This window comes from Suncus etruscus, chromosome 19 (assembly GCF_024139225.1).
Source record: "Suncus etruscus isolate mSunEtr1 chromosome 19, mSunEtr1.pri.cur, whole genome shotgun sequence".
NCBI classification, from domain to species: domain Eukaryota; kingdom Metazoa; phylum Chordata; class Mammalia; order Eulipotyphla; family Soricidae; genus Suncus; species Suncus etruscus.
This window is the reverse complement of record NC_064866.1, coordinates 20530695-20548039: the sequence shown is the minus strand read 5'-3', so window position 1 is coordinate 20548039 and position 17345 is coordinate 20530695. Positions and strand designations below refer to the sequence as shown.

The window sequence follows — 17345 nt, the reverse complement described above, 5'->3', positions numbered from 1 at the left end:
CTCTTCAGTTCCATTCACCAGTTCTACCTTTTAAGAGTTAATGATGACCAGGAGAAAGGAAGAACTGTCATGTGATTGCCTAAAATAAAAACCATAGCAATGGAGTGTGTGTGTGTGTGTGTGTGTGTGTGTGTGTGTATTTTTGATGAGGAAGTCAGCCTCTTTTGTCACATTTTTGCTTCTAAGCATAAAATTTTAAAAACATATTGTCCTTCTCATGCATAAATGTTATTGATTTAAACTAGCAGTTAGGCAGAGCCAAACAAGAGTAGCCTTACTCTTCTGATTCTCAGAACTATGGTCCCAAAGGTACCTTAAAATGATAGTGTGTACGGCAGGTTTAAATCTTACCACTATAGTTCACTAAGCACAACTGGTTTTGGTTCCAAAATAAATAAGGCAATAGAGAGGTACAATGTAATTGTTTTCATTTTTAAAATGGTGAAGGTAGATGAGTTTACTTCTGATATTTGACAGTCTCCATTTAAACCCCTGGGATGAGATTCACAGTTACATATATTATTCAAAAAGCTAATTTTCTCTCAATTTTTTATGAGACTTCTCCAAGCAGTCAGAAAACAGTGCCTTTCTATCTTGGTTATATTCTCTAAGATGATTATAAAATTATTTATTATGTGAAAAATGGAAATGGTCTTTTAGGTTTTCTCCTAAAAATTGATATAATCTCTGGGAAAGTATGTTTTCTTATCCCAGCTAAATTATTAATTTTCCACAAGAATGGTGATAATTTTGATTTATTTTATATAGTTTGCCAAGATTACAGCTATTACATATGTATAATATACTTAAAATTTTAAATTAAAATATTGATAGCATGTATACTGCAAGCAGTGTTCTTTTTCTCTTTACTGTTTGAACTAGCAATAGCTGACATCAGTAGTTCTCAGAAACATTTATAGGGTTTATAAAGGAGATTACTGGGTTTTACCTTCAGACTTGGTGATAAAATTGATTGAGGTGTAGGGGGTCTGAAAAGTGGCATTTCCAACAGGTTCACATGATTCTGAAGTTATACCTATCAGATTTTGATAACCATCATACTAGACAGGTACCATGTTTCTTAGAAAGATAAAAAGAGCCTTTACTCTTTCTTTTAGTATGGCAGAATTGGAAATACAGATTTGGGTTCTCAGAAATATACTTGCTAAATGTAGTCGTAACAGGCTACTTTACCATGTTGTTTTGCTCAATGTTTAAAAGGGGAAGTGGGCACTCCTTTTGAAAGCATTCTGTCATCTTTATGAAAGCTTTCTCCTGAGTTCAAAAATAACCTTTTGCAAATAAAAGTGTTACTTCAGGTGTAGTCGCAATCCTAAGTAAAGTACACTAACAACTTTACCTTAAAGGGAGGTATAATGAAGTTCTAACTGAAATAGGAGCACAACTTTTGTGTTTCTTTTTGGTTTGGTTTGGTTTTAATAGGCTTCCCACTTGGTGCTTAGATAGCACAGGGTCCATTCCTGTAACTCTCAGCCTACTGAGATTTCAATATAAGGTACCCAGGATGTGGTTCCTGCTTGCCCTGCAGTGTTACTTAGGTTCTATGTACAGGTATTCCCTAGGCCCTCTGGTGGTACTTTGGGGTGGCCTTTTGGGCCACACCCAGGGGTGCTCAGAGGGATGGAATCCAGGTCAGCCTCATAAAAGGCAAAAATCTTTCCCTCTGCCCTATGTGGCTCTAGCCCTCAAAGTTGTATTCATAGATCTAGTTTGTCTATGAAACTGTCCCCTTCTATTTACCATTCTTTCGGCTTCTTGATAGGATGTACTAACTGGTCATTTTTATTAACAGTTGCCGTCTGTCATCAAGAACCCTGTGCCAAAATTCTCATGCTTTTAAAATAATTATCAGTTTTAGAATTGATTATATAGATGAGTCTAATTAGGTTTATTTTACTTTGAGATTCTGGAGACTTGGATTCTTGCCCTAAGTCTTCTGTTGATGTTGGTGAAGGATTAGCCTTGGGCTAGAGAGATAGTAAGAGTAAGGGGGCACTTGCATACAGTCAATCCTTGTTTGGTCTGCAGCATCATTCATGGTCCCTACAATACCAGTAGGACTCACCTGAGCAATACCAGGTGTGACTTCTGCTCTCCTTCCCCCCCAAAAGGCATAGTTATCATAAACATTTTAATAAAAGTGTGTTAAGTGAACAAAGCAGAATACTAAAACTCATTTATTACTTTATCTAGAGAAGGGAAGTCTGTACAGTTTGAGAGTAATTATTGGTTGATTGAGGGTAGTGATGAGGAGAGGGTAGATTAAATATAGACATAAGGAATCTGAGAAGCTTCATAAAAGTCATCTGAAATGGTTTTTATCTAAAGACAGATAAATGACCAGTATCATAAAGCAGTGCTTTCTGCCTAAGAACTGTACTATGAGTTGTGGCTAACTTCAGGGAAAGGGTTGTATAATTTTCCCCTTGTTATGAAATGCTTCCACTTTCTCTGGTTGTTGCATGAATAACCTTGAGTCTTACCATACGCTCCTCTGTCTATATAATATATTTTTGCTTTGAATGAAATGTCTATTACTTTCAAAATGTAACAACTCATTTCCTTCTCTTTTTTTCATTCCATAATACTGTGGTAAGCAGCACTGTTGACCTGGTAGTAGTTCTTACTGTTAGTTTCCAGGAGCATTAAATTGTGTCTGCTGTTACCCAGGAACTAATGGTGCAATAATAAAACCAAACCCAGAACAAAGAACACTAAAATAAGTAATAAAGATATCAGAGCTCTACATTATTATAATCACAAAACTTTATTCTTTTAGTCACTTAGAAATTCTCTTTTCTCTAAGTTGTTGGCATATTAAACCTTTATCTACCCACTCTATTTCTTCTCTGTCTCTCTCTCTCTCTTTTTTTTCGTTTGTTTTTGGGCCACACCCAGCGGTGCTCAGGGGTTATTCCTGGCTGTCTGCTCAGAAATAGCTCCTGGCAGGCATGGGGAACCATATGGGACACCGGGATTCGAACTAACCACCTTTGGTCCTGGATCGGCTGCTTGCAAGGCGAACACCGCTGTGCTATCTCTCCAGGCCCTGTTTTTAATTAATATGTTAATAACCAACTTGCCATCACTAGCTTTCATTTTATAGTTTGCTATTCAAATTTTAGTTCCAATTATGCCATTCTTAACTTGACCAGTCCTACTAATCTCTCTTCTGTAGTAGTCAATTACTTGAATATGTTTTTCTGTTTACTATAAACTCCTTGATTTGTTTCTTTCTTCCCTTGCAGTTTATTCAGTGCCATACATTTAATCTGTATGTAAATTTTTTCCTATTGATTTGATTGTTACTGATTTATTATATCCTCCATTCCTCCAGTTGAATTTTTTCCCTTTGAAATTATATGCTTTAAACCTTTTTTCATTTAGACTCAAGAGATAACTGAATGACCTGAATGCATGCAAGGAATGTGGGAGGCTTGAGTTTGATCTCTGGCACCTCCTGGTCCCCAAGCACACACCCACAACAGATCACAGAGCCAGGAATAGCTCCCAAGCATCATCATGTGTGCTCCCATCCTTCTCCCCCACACAAAAAAAGAAAATATAACTGGAGTTTAATAGAGTTCTGAGAAAGTTGACTTTTTTAATTTTTCCATGTGCATAGAAGATAATTTTAGATTTAGATATCAAAAATAGAAGGTTAGGGAGATAGCTATGAGTTGGAACTCATCCCTTGCATTTACAAAGTCCTGAGTTCATCCCTGCTACTCTGTGACCCTACAAGAACCCTTGGAGTGACCTTGGGAGGCACCAGCTCTGTTGACTGAAAATTACTACATTGCCTGGTCCAATACTAAGTGATTGGGCATGTATCACTCAATTTATGATTTCCTTGAGTGATTTCCAGGTGTTAGAGCACTTCTAAGGAGACATGTGTTGCTATCCCCTTCTGCCCCCACATCATCACACAATTTTTTTATTTGATTGTAAAAGAGTAAAAGCACAATCTCTATAACATGCATAACATTTATACTTCTGAAAGAATAAAAGGTTGGTGGCAGTAAGATGAATTATGAGATTCATATATATAGTGGTATTGAAAGCTTTAAGCTAAGGGAGTTCAAATAAAACATAAATTTGGATAGAAGTACACTTATGTTTATTGCTGCATGTGATATGGAAACAACTCAAATGTCCAATGGCTGATGAATGGACAAAAAGTTGTGGTATGTAATCATAGTGTAATACTATGCAGCCACAAGAAAAGATGAAATCATTAAATTTGCTGCAATAAAGATAGATCTGGAGCAACATCATGTTAAGTGAAATAAGTCAGAGTGACAGGACAAATACCAAAGATTCACTTGTCTCCAGAATATAAAGAAACAAAACAAAAGAATAGACTATCTCAAACAATGACAAATCTTGTCATTGGATTACAAGACTGACTACCAAGCAGAGGGCCTAGGGAGGGAAGAGCAGACCAGAAACGACATGGGAACAGTATTGGAGGGTTATGACCAATTTGGTGGTGGCAGAATGGAATAATTTTGTACATCAATACTATAAACTTAGACACATTTTATATCACAAAAATGAAATTTTCCTAGGGTACCCCACCTCTGTCTGTTTCTTTGAGCATACCACCTCATCCTTCCATGTGTTCAGTTTCCCAGTCTAAATCATAACTATTCTTTTTTGGGGGAGGAGAAGGTGGCACACCTAGCGATGCTCAGAAACTTTGTACTCAGCAATTACCCTGTATGCTCAGGGAACAATATGGAATTCCAGGGGTTGAACTCAAATTGACTGTGTGCAAAGCAAGTACCTTACCCACTATACTATCATTCAAGCCCAATCGTAACATTTTTTTTTTTAAATCTAGCTTATAGCCTGTTCTTCAGAATTTACCTTCAGGTACTTTCTAAATGTGAGAAATGTTACACTATCAAAATCCTTGTGTCCCCCACCCCCAAAATCCATTCTCTCTTTATTATTATTTGCTTGTTTCTCAGGGCTTACTCCTAGATCTGAGCTCAGGTATCATTCCTGGTGGGGCTCAAGGGTCAGCCACTGCAAAGAAAGTGCTTTATCCTATGCATTATCATTTTAGTGTCCTTTGCATATTTTTTTCTGTAACCATAATTCAAGGAATCACACATGTAAAGAAAGTAAGAGCTCTACCACTGAAACACATCTCTGACACCTCTCTCATTAGATTCAAGGGATTGGAGAGATGCACAGTGTTTTCATGTAGCCAATCTGGGTTCATGAAGACCCTGGAACTTCAGATGGTCTTTGAGCCCACCAGGAGTGACCTCTGAGCACAGAGCCAGGAGTATGTCCTGGGCATCATTAGGGCTGTGACCCAAAAATAAAAAAATAAATAAAGGAATCAGTGTCAAGTTAGATTATTTACTTTCCCACTAAATTATTTCAGGTTAATATAAAGCAAAGCCTGTGTTTATTTGCTGATATTTAGACAAAAGCTCTTTTTGTAGTGTTTTTTCTCTTGGGGGAGGTGTCACACCTGGCAGTTCTCAGGTTACTCCTGGCACTGCACTCAGAAATTGCTCCTGGCAGGCTTGGGGGACCATATGGGATGTCGGGATTCCACTGTCCATCCCGAATGGGATGTGTGCAAGGCAAACACCCTACCGCTGTGCTGTCTTTCCGGCCCCTTTTTTTGTAGTTTTTTTTTTCTCCCAGCCCTTTTTGTAGTTTTTAAGTTTATTTATGTCAGTTATGTTTTGGGGAAAACTGACCACAACACAGCGATTTATAGCACAGACAACTAGTGCTGCTTAGGCTTTTGCAACTTTGGTTCTCGCTACTGTTTGATTTTGCCCCAGTTTCCTTTTATAGTTTACTGGTAAGTCATTGGATTGTGCAAGACAAAGAACTGGCCCTTCTGTTCTTTGAGATATTGACATCTAAATGCTAAAACTGTTTGCATAATGTCCCAGAATTCATTGAAGAAGTGTTTGCACCACAGCCATGAGAATGGTTACAGTTTATAAATCAGGGGCCTATAATGCATTGATTATGTGAGGTTTTCTCTAATCTCCTAAATCAGACAATTCAAAGACAGAATGCTTCAGCTAGTGTTTATATGTGACTAGCATATCAATTCTCTTTTAAATGACCTTTCCCTTTTTTAAAAAAAAATTCAGTGTATTTTACCGCATGCCTTTATTTCCATGATTCTTACTTAATATACTGAATTTACATACATACACGTATATATGTATATATGGCCAATTTTCGTATGTGGCTGCACATATGTTTTCCTTTAACATTGATAGATTTATCTTTAAACCTTTTTAGGGATAAATACTAGCATTTCAAAATCTAATTGGGTATGTCAAAAACCTTTCTAGAATGTGAACAGTTGAACTTGTCAGAGTTAATTTATGAGTGTTGTTTCAAATAGTTTTGAGCTTATTCTAAAAAAGAAAACAATTGAATTTTAGCAAGACATAGCATTTTTAGGACATCCTGTAATCATTATCAGCATCATCATTACATCATCAAATCCCCCACATTAATTTAATTTTTACTATATAAAATAAGCACCAAACACTCTACATCTTACTGTGGAGTTATTTCTTTGTTTGTTTTTGAGCCAGGCCTGCAATGCTTAGGGGTTACTTTTGGTTCCGCATTGCATTCAGGAATCTCTCATGGTGGTATTTGTGAGACCATGCATGCCAGTGATTGAACCCAGGTTGATCTCATGCAAGGCAAGCACCTGTCATAGTATCATTCCAGCCCCTATTGAGTGCTATTTAATATATAAATCACAATATTAGGTCACACTGTCATTCAGTGGTGGAGCACATACCTTGTAAATGTGAGGCCCTAAAGTTGATGTACAACACTGTAAAATATCAAAATCCCCATTTCATTAGGTTTATTTTTACTGTGCTCATTTTGCAGACGAGTTCTTAAAGATCAGGAAAGTTATTTGGATTATTATGATCACTTGACTAGTAACAGCTAGAGCTATGAGTAGAGTGTAGGTCCGCTATGTCATTTCATACCTGTGTACATTATAACAATCCCATATGAGTGATCTATAATATTTGCTAGATAAATTTGCTTTTCATAGAACAATAAGAAATCCCATTACCAGGGTCAGAGGTAGTCCTTAGCTGAATTTATTCCATAAATCACACACTGGAAATTGAGTTAATGTATATGCACAGAGAATCCTTGTTAGATGTGGCCAGAAATTTTGATTCTAAATTGTTTATTTAAATGAGCCTTTGGACACCAATCAATGAACTCATTTACCTCTAAATTGCCTGGCTTCTGTGGGCGAATAATCTTTTAAGACAGTTTTCAAATGATATTGAGATTAAAATGTATTGGCAAGTAGGTAGCAAGTTATGGCATAAGAGAAACTAGATAAGCCCTGTTTAGGAAACTCACAGTTGTCATTATGTTTAGGTCCTCAATACAGAAAGACCAAGAAAGTTGGCTTTCTCTTAGGATTTAGAGCTGGAGGACAGCAGTTACTCCACTTTCTCTCTTTGCTCTTTATCTGCTTCCCCTTTACATCTTGATAGCAACTTCTGAGAACTGATCTGAGAACCCTAAGGATAGAAATTTCTTCACTATATTCTTTATTTTTCTTAAATAAAGAACTGTAGAATAGTTAATTACCTGAAGTCTCAGGTCCTTTATAGTTACATAGCTATTTCGTAGCAGAGGGCTAGATATAATTTCCATCATCTGATGCTTTCTAACTGTAATATAAATTCTATTGGATAATTAAGTCATAGTTATATAGTCATAGTTTTTCCGTTATATTGTATCTTTGAAAAATGAGGGCCCGGAGAGATAGCACAGCGGCTTTGCTTTGCAAGCAGCCGATCCAGGACCAAAGGTGGTTGGTTCGAATCTCGGTGTCCCATATGGTCCCCCGTGCCTGCCAGGAGCTATTTCTGAGCAGACAGCCAGGAGTAACCCCTGAGCACCGCCAGGTGTGACCCCCCCCCCAAAAAAAAGAGAGAAATGAATATTCTTTTGAAGTTTGCTCTTCATAATCCTATGGCTAAGAAGAAAAGATTCCTATTTGAAAAAGGCTTTAAAAGGATGTCATACAGGGGCCGGAGAGATAGCATGGAGGGTAAGGCATTTTCCTTTCATGCAGAAGGTCATCGGTTCGAATCCCGGTGTCCCATATGGTCCCCCGACCTACCAGGAGCGATTTCTGAGCATAGAGCCAGGAGTAACCCCTGAGCGATGCCGGGTGTGACCCCCCGCCTCCCCCCCAAAAAAAGGATGTCATATAGGCAACAAGTTGTAAAAACGGATTTCAAAGCTTCTCAGTTTAAGATTTGGAGCTATAATAGAAGTCAACATTACTGGGGCCAATGTGGAACGAACAAAGCAAGTTCCTTGTGCATCTGTTGACATGGAGTGGAGGTCATTCATGGCAAGATCCTTATGCGATTCTACTGAGAGAGAAAATAAAGGAAGAACTAAATTAGGGCAGGTTTTGAGAAATAACTGAGATGATATGCTGTGTGAATTTTATTAACTTGGTGTTGAAAGGAACCTGAGCTTCTTCTTTATGAATTGACTTTGTGACTTTACAAAAGTGAATTGATCTTTCTAAATTTTGGTGTTTTTCATCTGTCAAATGACTATTAAAACCCTAACCTGCAGGGCCCGGAGAGATAGCACAGCAGTGTTTGCCTTGCAAGTAGCCAATCCAGGACCAAAGGTGGTTGGTTCGAATCCCGGTGTCCCATATGATCCTCCATGCCTGCCAGGGGCTATTTCTGAGCAGACAGCCACGAGTAACCCCTGAGCAATGCAGGGTGTGGCCCAAAAACCAAAAAAAAAAAAAAAACCCTAACCTGTGAACTCTGTCCTGACTTCTCAGTAATCTTTTTAGTGTCTTCCTTCGAGGTTCATTCTTTTATGGATCTTTTAAGAGCCACATGGTTAAATAATAAATTGTTTACATTATGTTTCTGTATTGAACAGAGAAATACTTGAAGAGAATTACAAAAGGAAGTCAGGGAGTGACCAAATGCTGTGTGGATCGAAGAAAACTTGTATCATCTGATTTTATGACAGCTTTGATCCCCAACCCATATCACATCTGATTATGACTTGTTATTTTAATTGTTAACTATGAAATCATAAATTTTTCCATCATTAATTAATTAATATTTTTGGTTTTTTTGTTTTAGTTATACAACTTCGGAGAGACAGTTTCTATTGTGTTTTGGACAGACACTTGGAAACCAGAAAGCTTCTTTGACAAAGTAAAGAAGAACAGACAAAATGGCATGCACACGTTATGTTTACTGGGTAAGGGCTTTCTCATTTCCCAAAGTCACAATAGGGCATTGTTATAGAGGTTGCAGTTAGATTTATTTTTGTTTTCGTTTTTTGTTTTTTGGGTCACACCCGGTGGCGCTCAGGGGTCACTCCTGGCTCTATGCTCAGAAATTGCTCCTGGCAGGCACGGGGGACCACATGGGATGCCGGGATTCAAACCACCAACCTTCTGCATGCAAGGCAAACACTTTAACTCTATGCTATCTCTCTGGCCCCTGCAGTTAGATTTTTATGTTAATATGAAGTCATTCTGTGGATATCAGGTGACAGACTAAAAAAGGACACAGTCTATCACATCCCCCTTATGCCCTAAGTAGTCCTTTCTAGCATTTCACGTCTTAAATCATTTGCCTCTTGAGACTTGCTTCTTATCAATATACTGTAGTTCCATGGACTTGTATAAAAATGTCTTACCAAGACCATCTCTTTTTTTTTTTTTTATTTCGGTGGGGTGGGGCACATCTGTTTTGTGCACAAGGGATCAGGGATCACTGTTGGTCGGGCTTGGAGGACCACATGAGGTGCTGAGGATAAAAACCAGGTGGGACATGTAAGGCAAGCATCTTATTCACTGTTCTCTCTCTTCAGGCCTAGTATTTTCAGAGGTATTATTTCATTATTCCATTTTTCAAGTTGACTGAACCATAAAATTGTAGTAATGAAAAGACATACTAGAGATCACCTTGCAGAAACTTGTTTCAGAGGTAAAGTTGAGGTCCAGAATTATTGAATCAGTTTCCCAGTATCTGAACTTACTGATGGTGAAATTGGTAGAATTCATATAGCCTATTTTTCACAGCTCTTTTCATTATACCATGCCTACAAATCCTATTTTTTGCCTGGTGTGGAAAGAGCTGGGGATTGTTTTCTATACAAGATTATGATACCTATAGAGCATCACAGGAAAATGGCTCATGTTTTCCAGCAAAGTGGTGCAACCTGCAAACATTACATGGTTCACAAATACTGATATCAAAGCTATTTTTTTTTTTTGGATTTGGTTTTTGGCCACACTCAGTGATGCTCAGGGGTTACTCCTGGCTATGCTCTCAGAAATTGCTCCTGGTGTGGGAAACCATATGGGAAGCCGGGGAATCAAACCATGATCTGTTCTAGGTCAGCCTACCACTTGTGCCACAGCTGTGGCCCCTGATAGCAAAGTTTTAATTGGCAACTAAAGAACAGTGAGTTGACACTTTCAATAGCTTTGAAATGACACTTTTACTTGAAATTGGAACACAAAATCTCAGTGTTACATAAGCTAAACAATATTGTGAATATTCCTTTCTTTCATTTTTTGTCAAAGAAAAACAATACCTTTTCAAAGCAGGGGAGATAGCACAGGAAGCAAGGCAATTGACTTGCATGCAGCTGTGGTAGTTGTGACCCTGGTTTGAATCCCCTGGGCACAACCCAGGATCATTTCTGAGCAAAGAGCCAGCAATAGCCACTGCACACTGCACAGGTGTGGCCCCTTAGCCACACACACACACACACACACCACACCTCTCTCTCTCTCTGTCTCTGTCTCTCTCCTCTCTCTCTCTCACTTTCTCAAAAGAAATAAAAGTAACCCTGCCTCAGAGAGTTTTAAAAGCAGTTCTTCTCAAATTATTTTTAGCGGGGCCGGAGAGATAGCATGGAGGTAAGGCATTTGTCTCGCATGCAGAAGAATGGTGGTTCGAATCCCGGCATCCCATATGGTACCCCGAGTCTGCCAGGAGCAATTTCTGAGCGTAGAGCCAGGAGGAACCCCTGAGCCCTGCCGAGTATGACCCAAAAAACAAACAAAAAAAAAATTATTTGTTAGCAAGTCAGAGCAAAATGATGGATGAAGGACAGATGGATTAAAAAAAAATAAGTGTTCATTTGGGGCCTAGATACTTGTGTGTATGTGTTTTACAACAGTACTTGGGGCTCTAAAACAGGACAGGCAGACTACCTGGCAGCTTCCCCATATAAGAACTGAGAAAAAGGGGATAAAGTGGGCATGTATCTGTTCAGATAGTTAATTGATAGTATTTCGATGCATAAGTTTTCTTGAATGCTTCCTCTTCCTAACGTACTCATTGGAATACTAAGGAAGTACTAGACATCATTCTCGTGGATAGTGTTTTGAAATCTAGTTTTAGCTATCATATTATATACTTGAACATTTAAAGAACAATTAAATTCTATTGTATGGTGAAGCAGGAAGGACAAACCAGAACTTTGGCTCTTGTGCTCTCTAAGAGCTACCTCATTTCTTGTCTTTCTTGGGAAAAGACAAACAAGGTTAAACAATATGTCTTCCTTATTCCATTAACAAAAGCAGGAACAAGGTGTGAAGTATGTGATACGATTCCAATTCTTCAGTCCTTATATCTCATCTCTTAATTATCTGGAATTCTCATCATTTAATGAATTCATATATATTAAAAGCCTGCAGAGGGCCACTATCTGTTGGGATAGTAAGAATATAACATATAGAATTTTAAGTTTTCTTTAGAAAGACAAAATAGATATATAAGTAGAGATTAACAATATTTAGCATAGTGTTATAGTTTTTTGTTCAGTGCAAAGTATTAGAATATACTAAGCAATTTGGATTATGCTATATAGTTTGGTACTAAGATGAATAGACTTTCTAGCAAGTAGAACAGTTAGTTATACAGTGTTAAAGACAAGTAAAAAGTACTAAGACTGGCTTGGTTTGAAATGAACTCACTGATGCAATTTTAAGATTAAAACATAATCATAATCTTATGATTAAAATTGCATATTTATAAAAATTACTCCTAGCTCTCTTCATTTTAAAAATCATATTCTTCACAGCACGTTCATATAAACTTTAAAATACTAGAACCATTAGAACAAATAACACCTCAGAAGCTGCAGATAAAAAATGTTAAAATGTTTTGAATCTTACAAATATTACTTGAAGGAAACCTAAGTTGATTTCTTCTCTATTATGGTGAAGATCATCTTTTTATTGAAAAGCATTTTTTCTTAACTATGCCAGACAAATGAAACCGTTTAATAATTAACATTTATTTTTTGGTTCCAAGCATATTTAGAAAAAACTTACAAGGACTTAATCTGCTATATCCAAGTACACCCTAATAATATTTTTTGTAAGAAACACTTTTGTGGTCACGTTGAAAAACTTTAAAATCTATCAGAAAAGACCCCTTAATTGCACTATATTTATATTTGTTAAAAAAAACTTTGGCTGAACCATTTGTTTCCAGCATGAAGAACAGGAAGCAGCTGTAACTCTTGCTGTTGTGCACTGAGTTCCTGTGAGGATGTAATGTGATTCTGCCTTTTTACCTTTACCAAATAGTTCAGCAGAGTGTCCATGAATTAGGTGGAATGAATCAAATACTTGTGACATTTCTACCATAAGCTTTATGGTAGCACGATACAGCCATAGGTGGCAGCCAGTTCTTGGAAAATCCCTCGTGGGAGAATGATTACTTGGTATTATTTATTGTTATTGGGGCATGACTTACTGCTATAAATAGGAAAATTTCTCTTCCATTGTAGTAAGAATCTACCCCATTTACATTATGTCATTAGAGCTTTCAGTTTTGTGCCTAGAAAAGTGGATAAGAACATGTTAAGAGTTTTTTATTAGGTCTGTTTAAGTTATCAGCTGGTAGAAATGGAACACAAGTATTCTGATTAGCAGTAAAGTAGTGTATATGATAATATTTATCTAACTCTTTCCTGTGTCTTTCCCATGAGGAAAAAGATATTCTCTCAATAAATTCTCAGGGCCAATCTGATGGAAATGTTCTGTTTTGGGTTTTTTTTTTCGGTTTATGATGTTTACACAACTGCAAATTTACATTTGGTCCTTTCTGTTAAAAAGCAGTGTATGCAAAGGAACACGCTCCCCAACTCCAAACATTTTTGAAACATGAGAACAATATTCCCCCAAATTTAGGTGATTACCAAGAGGTTTTTTGGGGGATAAAGTATTTTTAAAAATTAAAGTCTTCAGTTCTTATTCTCGTTTTGTTTGTTTTCTTTAGATATCAAAGTCAAGGAACAAACTTTGGAAAATCTTATCAAGTAAGTCTGATTTTGAGCATTCTTACATCAGTTTTAATTCCATCATAATTCAATAAGTTTCGTTTAACTGATAATGAATACTGAAAGTTAGCCCAGGGGTCGACCATATGGGGTTGTGGGAACAAACCTCAGTCATCTCTGTGCAAGGCAAATAGGCAGTTCTGCTCATTGTATTCTTCCCAGCCCCAACAAAGCTGTATTTTTATTAAGAAGATTGGACAAATGTAAATTTTGAAGGTATACATATCTAATAAATAAACATTTAATTTCCTGTCTTTGGTCATATTTACTGCCTTAGTTTTATTTTTATCAGAAGAAAAAATAAAAAGAGGAATATATAGTTTTAACAGCACCAGAAATGAGCACTACAAAGCTTGATTAAGCTGGAATATGGAACAAATTTCCACTTACTCTGAATTATTTTTACCTAAGGTATTATTTTCAAATAAAGCACATTTGACTTAGATATTTTCCTGTAATTTGTGGGACTCATTCTTGGCAACATTTTAGTGAGATGATTAGGCAGTTAATGAACTTTGAAAAATCTTGAGGTAATTTAAGTAAACTTAAGTAGTCGCTGTACTTTGCTTTAGCGCAGGGGTCTCAAACTCACTGCCCACGGGCCGTTTGCGGCCCTCCGTACCATATTTTGTGGCCCGCGGCCGGCCTTCAAATATCGCAGTATTCGTGATTATTCGCTTACCAAATAATCGCAATAAAAATCACATTAGTAAGAAAAAAATCGCATTAAACATCACATACCTGTTTGGGGTATGCGAATGTTTAATGCAATTTTTTGCGATTTTTTTCTTACTAATGCGATTTTTTATTGCAAATATTCGGTAAGCGAAATCCCTTATGCGTCCCTGCCTCACCCCGACTTTGCCTCGTGCGGCCCCCAGGTAAATTGAGTTTGAGACCCCTGCTTTAGCGTATACTTAAGCATCATGTGAAAGTTTTGCACAAAATATAGGCTGTGTAGAACTTAAGTGTAGGGTTAATAATGCAGGTTTCAGCTTGCACTTTTGCACAAGAAATCGGACCATCAAAAGTGCATTTTTCAGCCAGGGGTGTTGAACAGCTTCTTGGGTTTTACTGAGACAGCCAAGCCTTTTCTCTGCTACTCTTCTCTGCCACTTTTATTAGTCTGAGTTTAATATAAATCACCAGAGGGTCAGGGTTGACACATAATTAAGGGTACTTGTGCTAATTAACTTAGAAAGGTAAAAGGAAAAGGAAAGTGATTTTCTATGGTTATGACAACACTTCAGTATACCTAGAATAGATGCATTGATAATGACTTGCACAATTGCATGGCAAAGATAAATGACTTCTTGCTTTATACTTACAGAGGAAAGAAGATCTATGAACCTCCTCGGTATATGAGCGTAAACCAAGCAGCTCAGCAACTCCTGGAGATTGTTCAGAATCGAAGATTACAGGGAGAAGAGCCAGGTACTGATGATCCTGAAGGGGCTCTTGTAGTTTCTGGCTGCTAGGTTGAGATATATACATGTTACACACTACAAAAAACGTATTTATTCTACATTTTTCTCACTATAGGGAGAATTTGGGCACATCTGGTAGTGTTGAGGAGCTATCTTTGGCTCTGTGTTCAGGAATTAACTCAGTATGCTTTGTTGGAGCTGGAGTTGGAGTTGGCCTCAAGCACTTTAGCCTCTTCTGTACTCTCTCTGCACTTTTTTCCCATTCCTAACTGAGACCAGAAATAATTTTTAAGATAAAGATAAGAGAACTTATCTTTATATTCTCTACTCTCTATACTCAGGATCGTATATTTAAAAGTATTTGTCATTAAATTAATTTAAATTAAATTAAATTCATGAATCTGTCATTATATTCTAAAGTGTTGATTGCCTTAGAGCACCACTTTGTAAAAATATATGTGAAGTGATTCTTCAGTACCATATTCTATTCTCCTGAGTAACCTTTATTAAAGAAATGAAAAGAACTGCAAGGATAATCTTTTTTTTTTTTTTTTTTTTTTTTTGGTTTTTGGGCCATACCCGGCAGTGCTCAGGGCTCCTGGCTGTCTGCTCAGAAATAGCTCCTGGCAGGAACGGGGGACCATATGGGACACCGGGATTCGAACCAACCACCTTTGGTCCTGGATCGGCTGCTTGCAAGGCAAACGCCGCTGTGCTATCTCTCCGGGCCCGGATAATCTATTTTCTTAACTTTGTTCAGAGGTTTTTGCATGCCTCCTTGTTTTTTCATATATCATAACTCCGTTTCGATCAGTGTTCATTTAGGACAACTTTCCCAACCAGAGAGCAAAACTATAAAAAAAAAAGGGGCCAGAGAGATAGCACAGCAGAAGGGCGTCTGCCTTGCCTGCAGCGGAACCAGGATGGATGATGGTTCAAATCCTGGCATCCCATATGGTTCCCTTGACTACCAGGAGTGATTTCTGAGTGCAGAGCCAGGAGTAATCCTTGAGCACTGCTGGGTGTGACCGCCCCCCCCCCAAAAAAAACACCATAAAATGATCAGTACTTAACCTATTGCATAGTGTGCAAATGCTAATGTTTATTCTTAGTTATTTTAAACTTAAAAATAAAAATATTATAGTATCTACCCACTAAAGATTGTTACCATTTACAAAATATTGCTATATTCATTATTTTAGCCCATACAACTATACTTCAAAAGAGAATTTTGTTTTTTTTAAAAATTAAAAACTAGTAGGCCAGAGATATAGCTTGGTGGTAGAGCTGTTGTCTTGCATGTGTTACATTTCTAAGTTCACTCTCTGGCAATACACTCGCACAATGAAAAAACACTATTTTCTATTTTAACTTACAAGATCACAGTTTCTTGGTCAATATAAACATATCTCAAGAAACTCGCTAAAATATAAGCATATATTAAATACTGTTTTAAAGACAATATTTTATCATAATGCATATGCATATAAGGCTGCAGGAACAGTGATATTACAGGGGTTAAGGTGCTTGCTTGACATGTGGCCAACCCAGGCTCCATCTCTGGCACTGCATATGGTCCCTTCAGGTTCCACCAACAGTTCCTTATTAGCACAGAGCCAGGAATAGACCGTGAGCACAATGGTTATGACCCTTACACCAAAATAAGCAAAAAGCATAAGAGTAATTGTTTATCATATTTTAAAACCTTAAAGTAATTAAGCATTCAGAAATCTGAGAAAATAAGGTTGATACTACTTTATAGGACAGATAGAACAAATAGTTTAGAAAAAAACTTAGATAAATTATTAAGTATTTGATCTATTATTTGATCTATTAAGGGAATTTAAAATACTTATTATTATTGTCTCAAGTGTCATGTAATCTTTAGCTCTTAGAGGAATGGGGGCTTCATTAAGTGTACTGTTCATATATCTGTTAGTTTGAATGTTTGATAGGATAGTGCTCTTGTTGAATGGCAATCCTTTTTCTTTTCACAGCAGTCACTGAGGAGACACTTTGTGTTGGATTGGCTAGGGTTGGAGCCAAGGACCAGAAAATTGCAGCAGGCACCTTGCAGCAGATGTGTACTGTGGACTTGGGAGGACCATTACATTCCTTGGTTATCACAGGAGGCAACATTCATCCACTGGAGATGGAAATGTTAAACCAGTTTTCCATACCAGAAAATAGCTCAGACACTCAACAGTGACAAGCTCTGATTTTTTTGTATTATTTTGTTTTGCTTTGTTTATCGGGGTCACAACTAGCTGTACTCAGGGGTTACTCCTGGCTCTGCACTTGGGAATCACTCCTGAAAAGCTGTGGGGACTGAATGGTATGCTAAGCAACCATCCTGGATCAGCTGCATGTAAGGCAAGTGCCCTACTCATTATACTATAGCTCTGGCCCCAGTACCAAATTCGGAACATAGATGTGTTTGTGGTTAATTTTACTCCTATATGCACACACACACACACACACACACACACACACACA

At 37.4% G+C, this 17345-nt stretch overlaps 1 protein-coding gene across 2 annotated transcripts in view; it reads left to right on the top strand.

Moving 5' to 3' along the window:
* Positions 1-17082, top strand: part of DPH5 (diphthamide biosynthesis 5) — a 34144-nt gene extending 17062 nt beyond the window's left edge. For both annotated transcript variants that reach the window (XM_049765792.1, XM_049765791.1), the window contains exons 5-8: positions 9192-9312; positions 13362-13401; positions 14753-14856; positions 16847-17082. In XM_049765792.1, the coding sequence (XP_049621749.1) occupies positions 9192-9312; positions 13362-13401; positions 14753-14856; positions 16847-17058 (477 nt within the window). In that variant the 3' untranslated portion in view covers positions 17059-17082. The remainder of the gene's footprint in view (positions 1-9191; positions 9313-13361; positions 13402-14752; positions 14857-16846) is intronic.
* Positions 17083-17345: the final 263 nt, after the last annotated feature.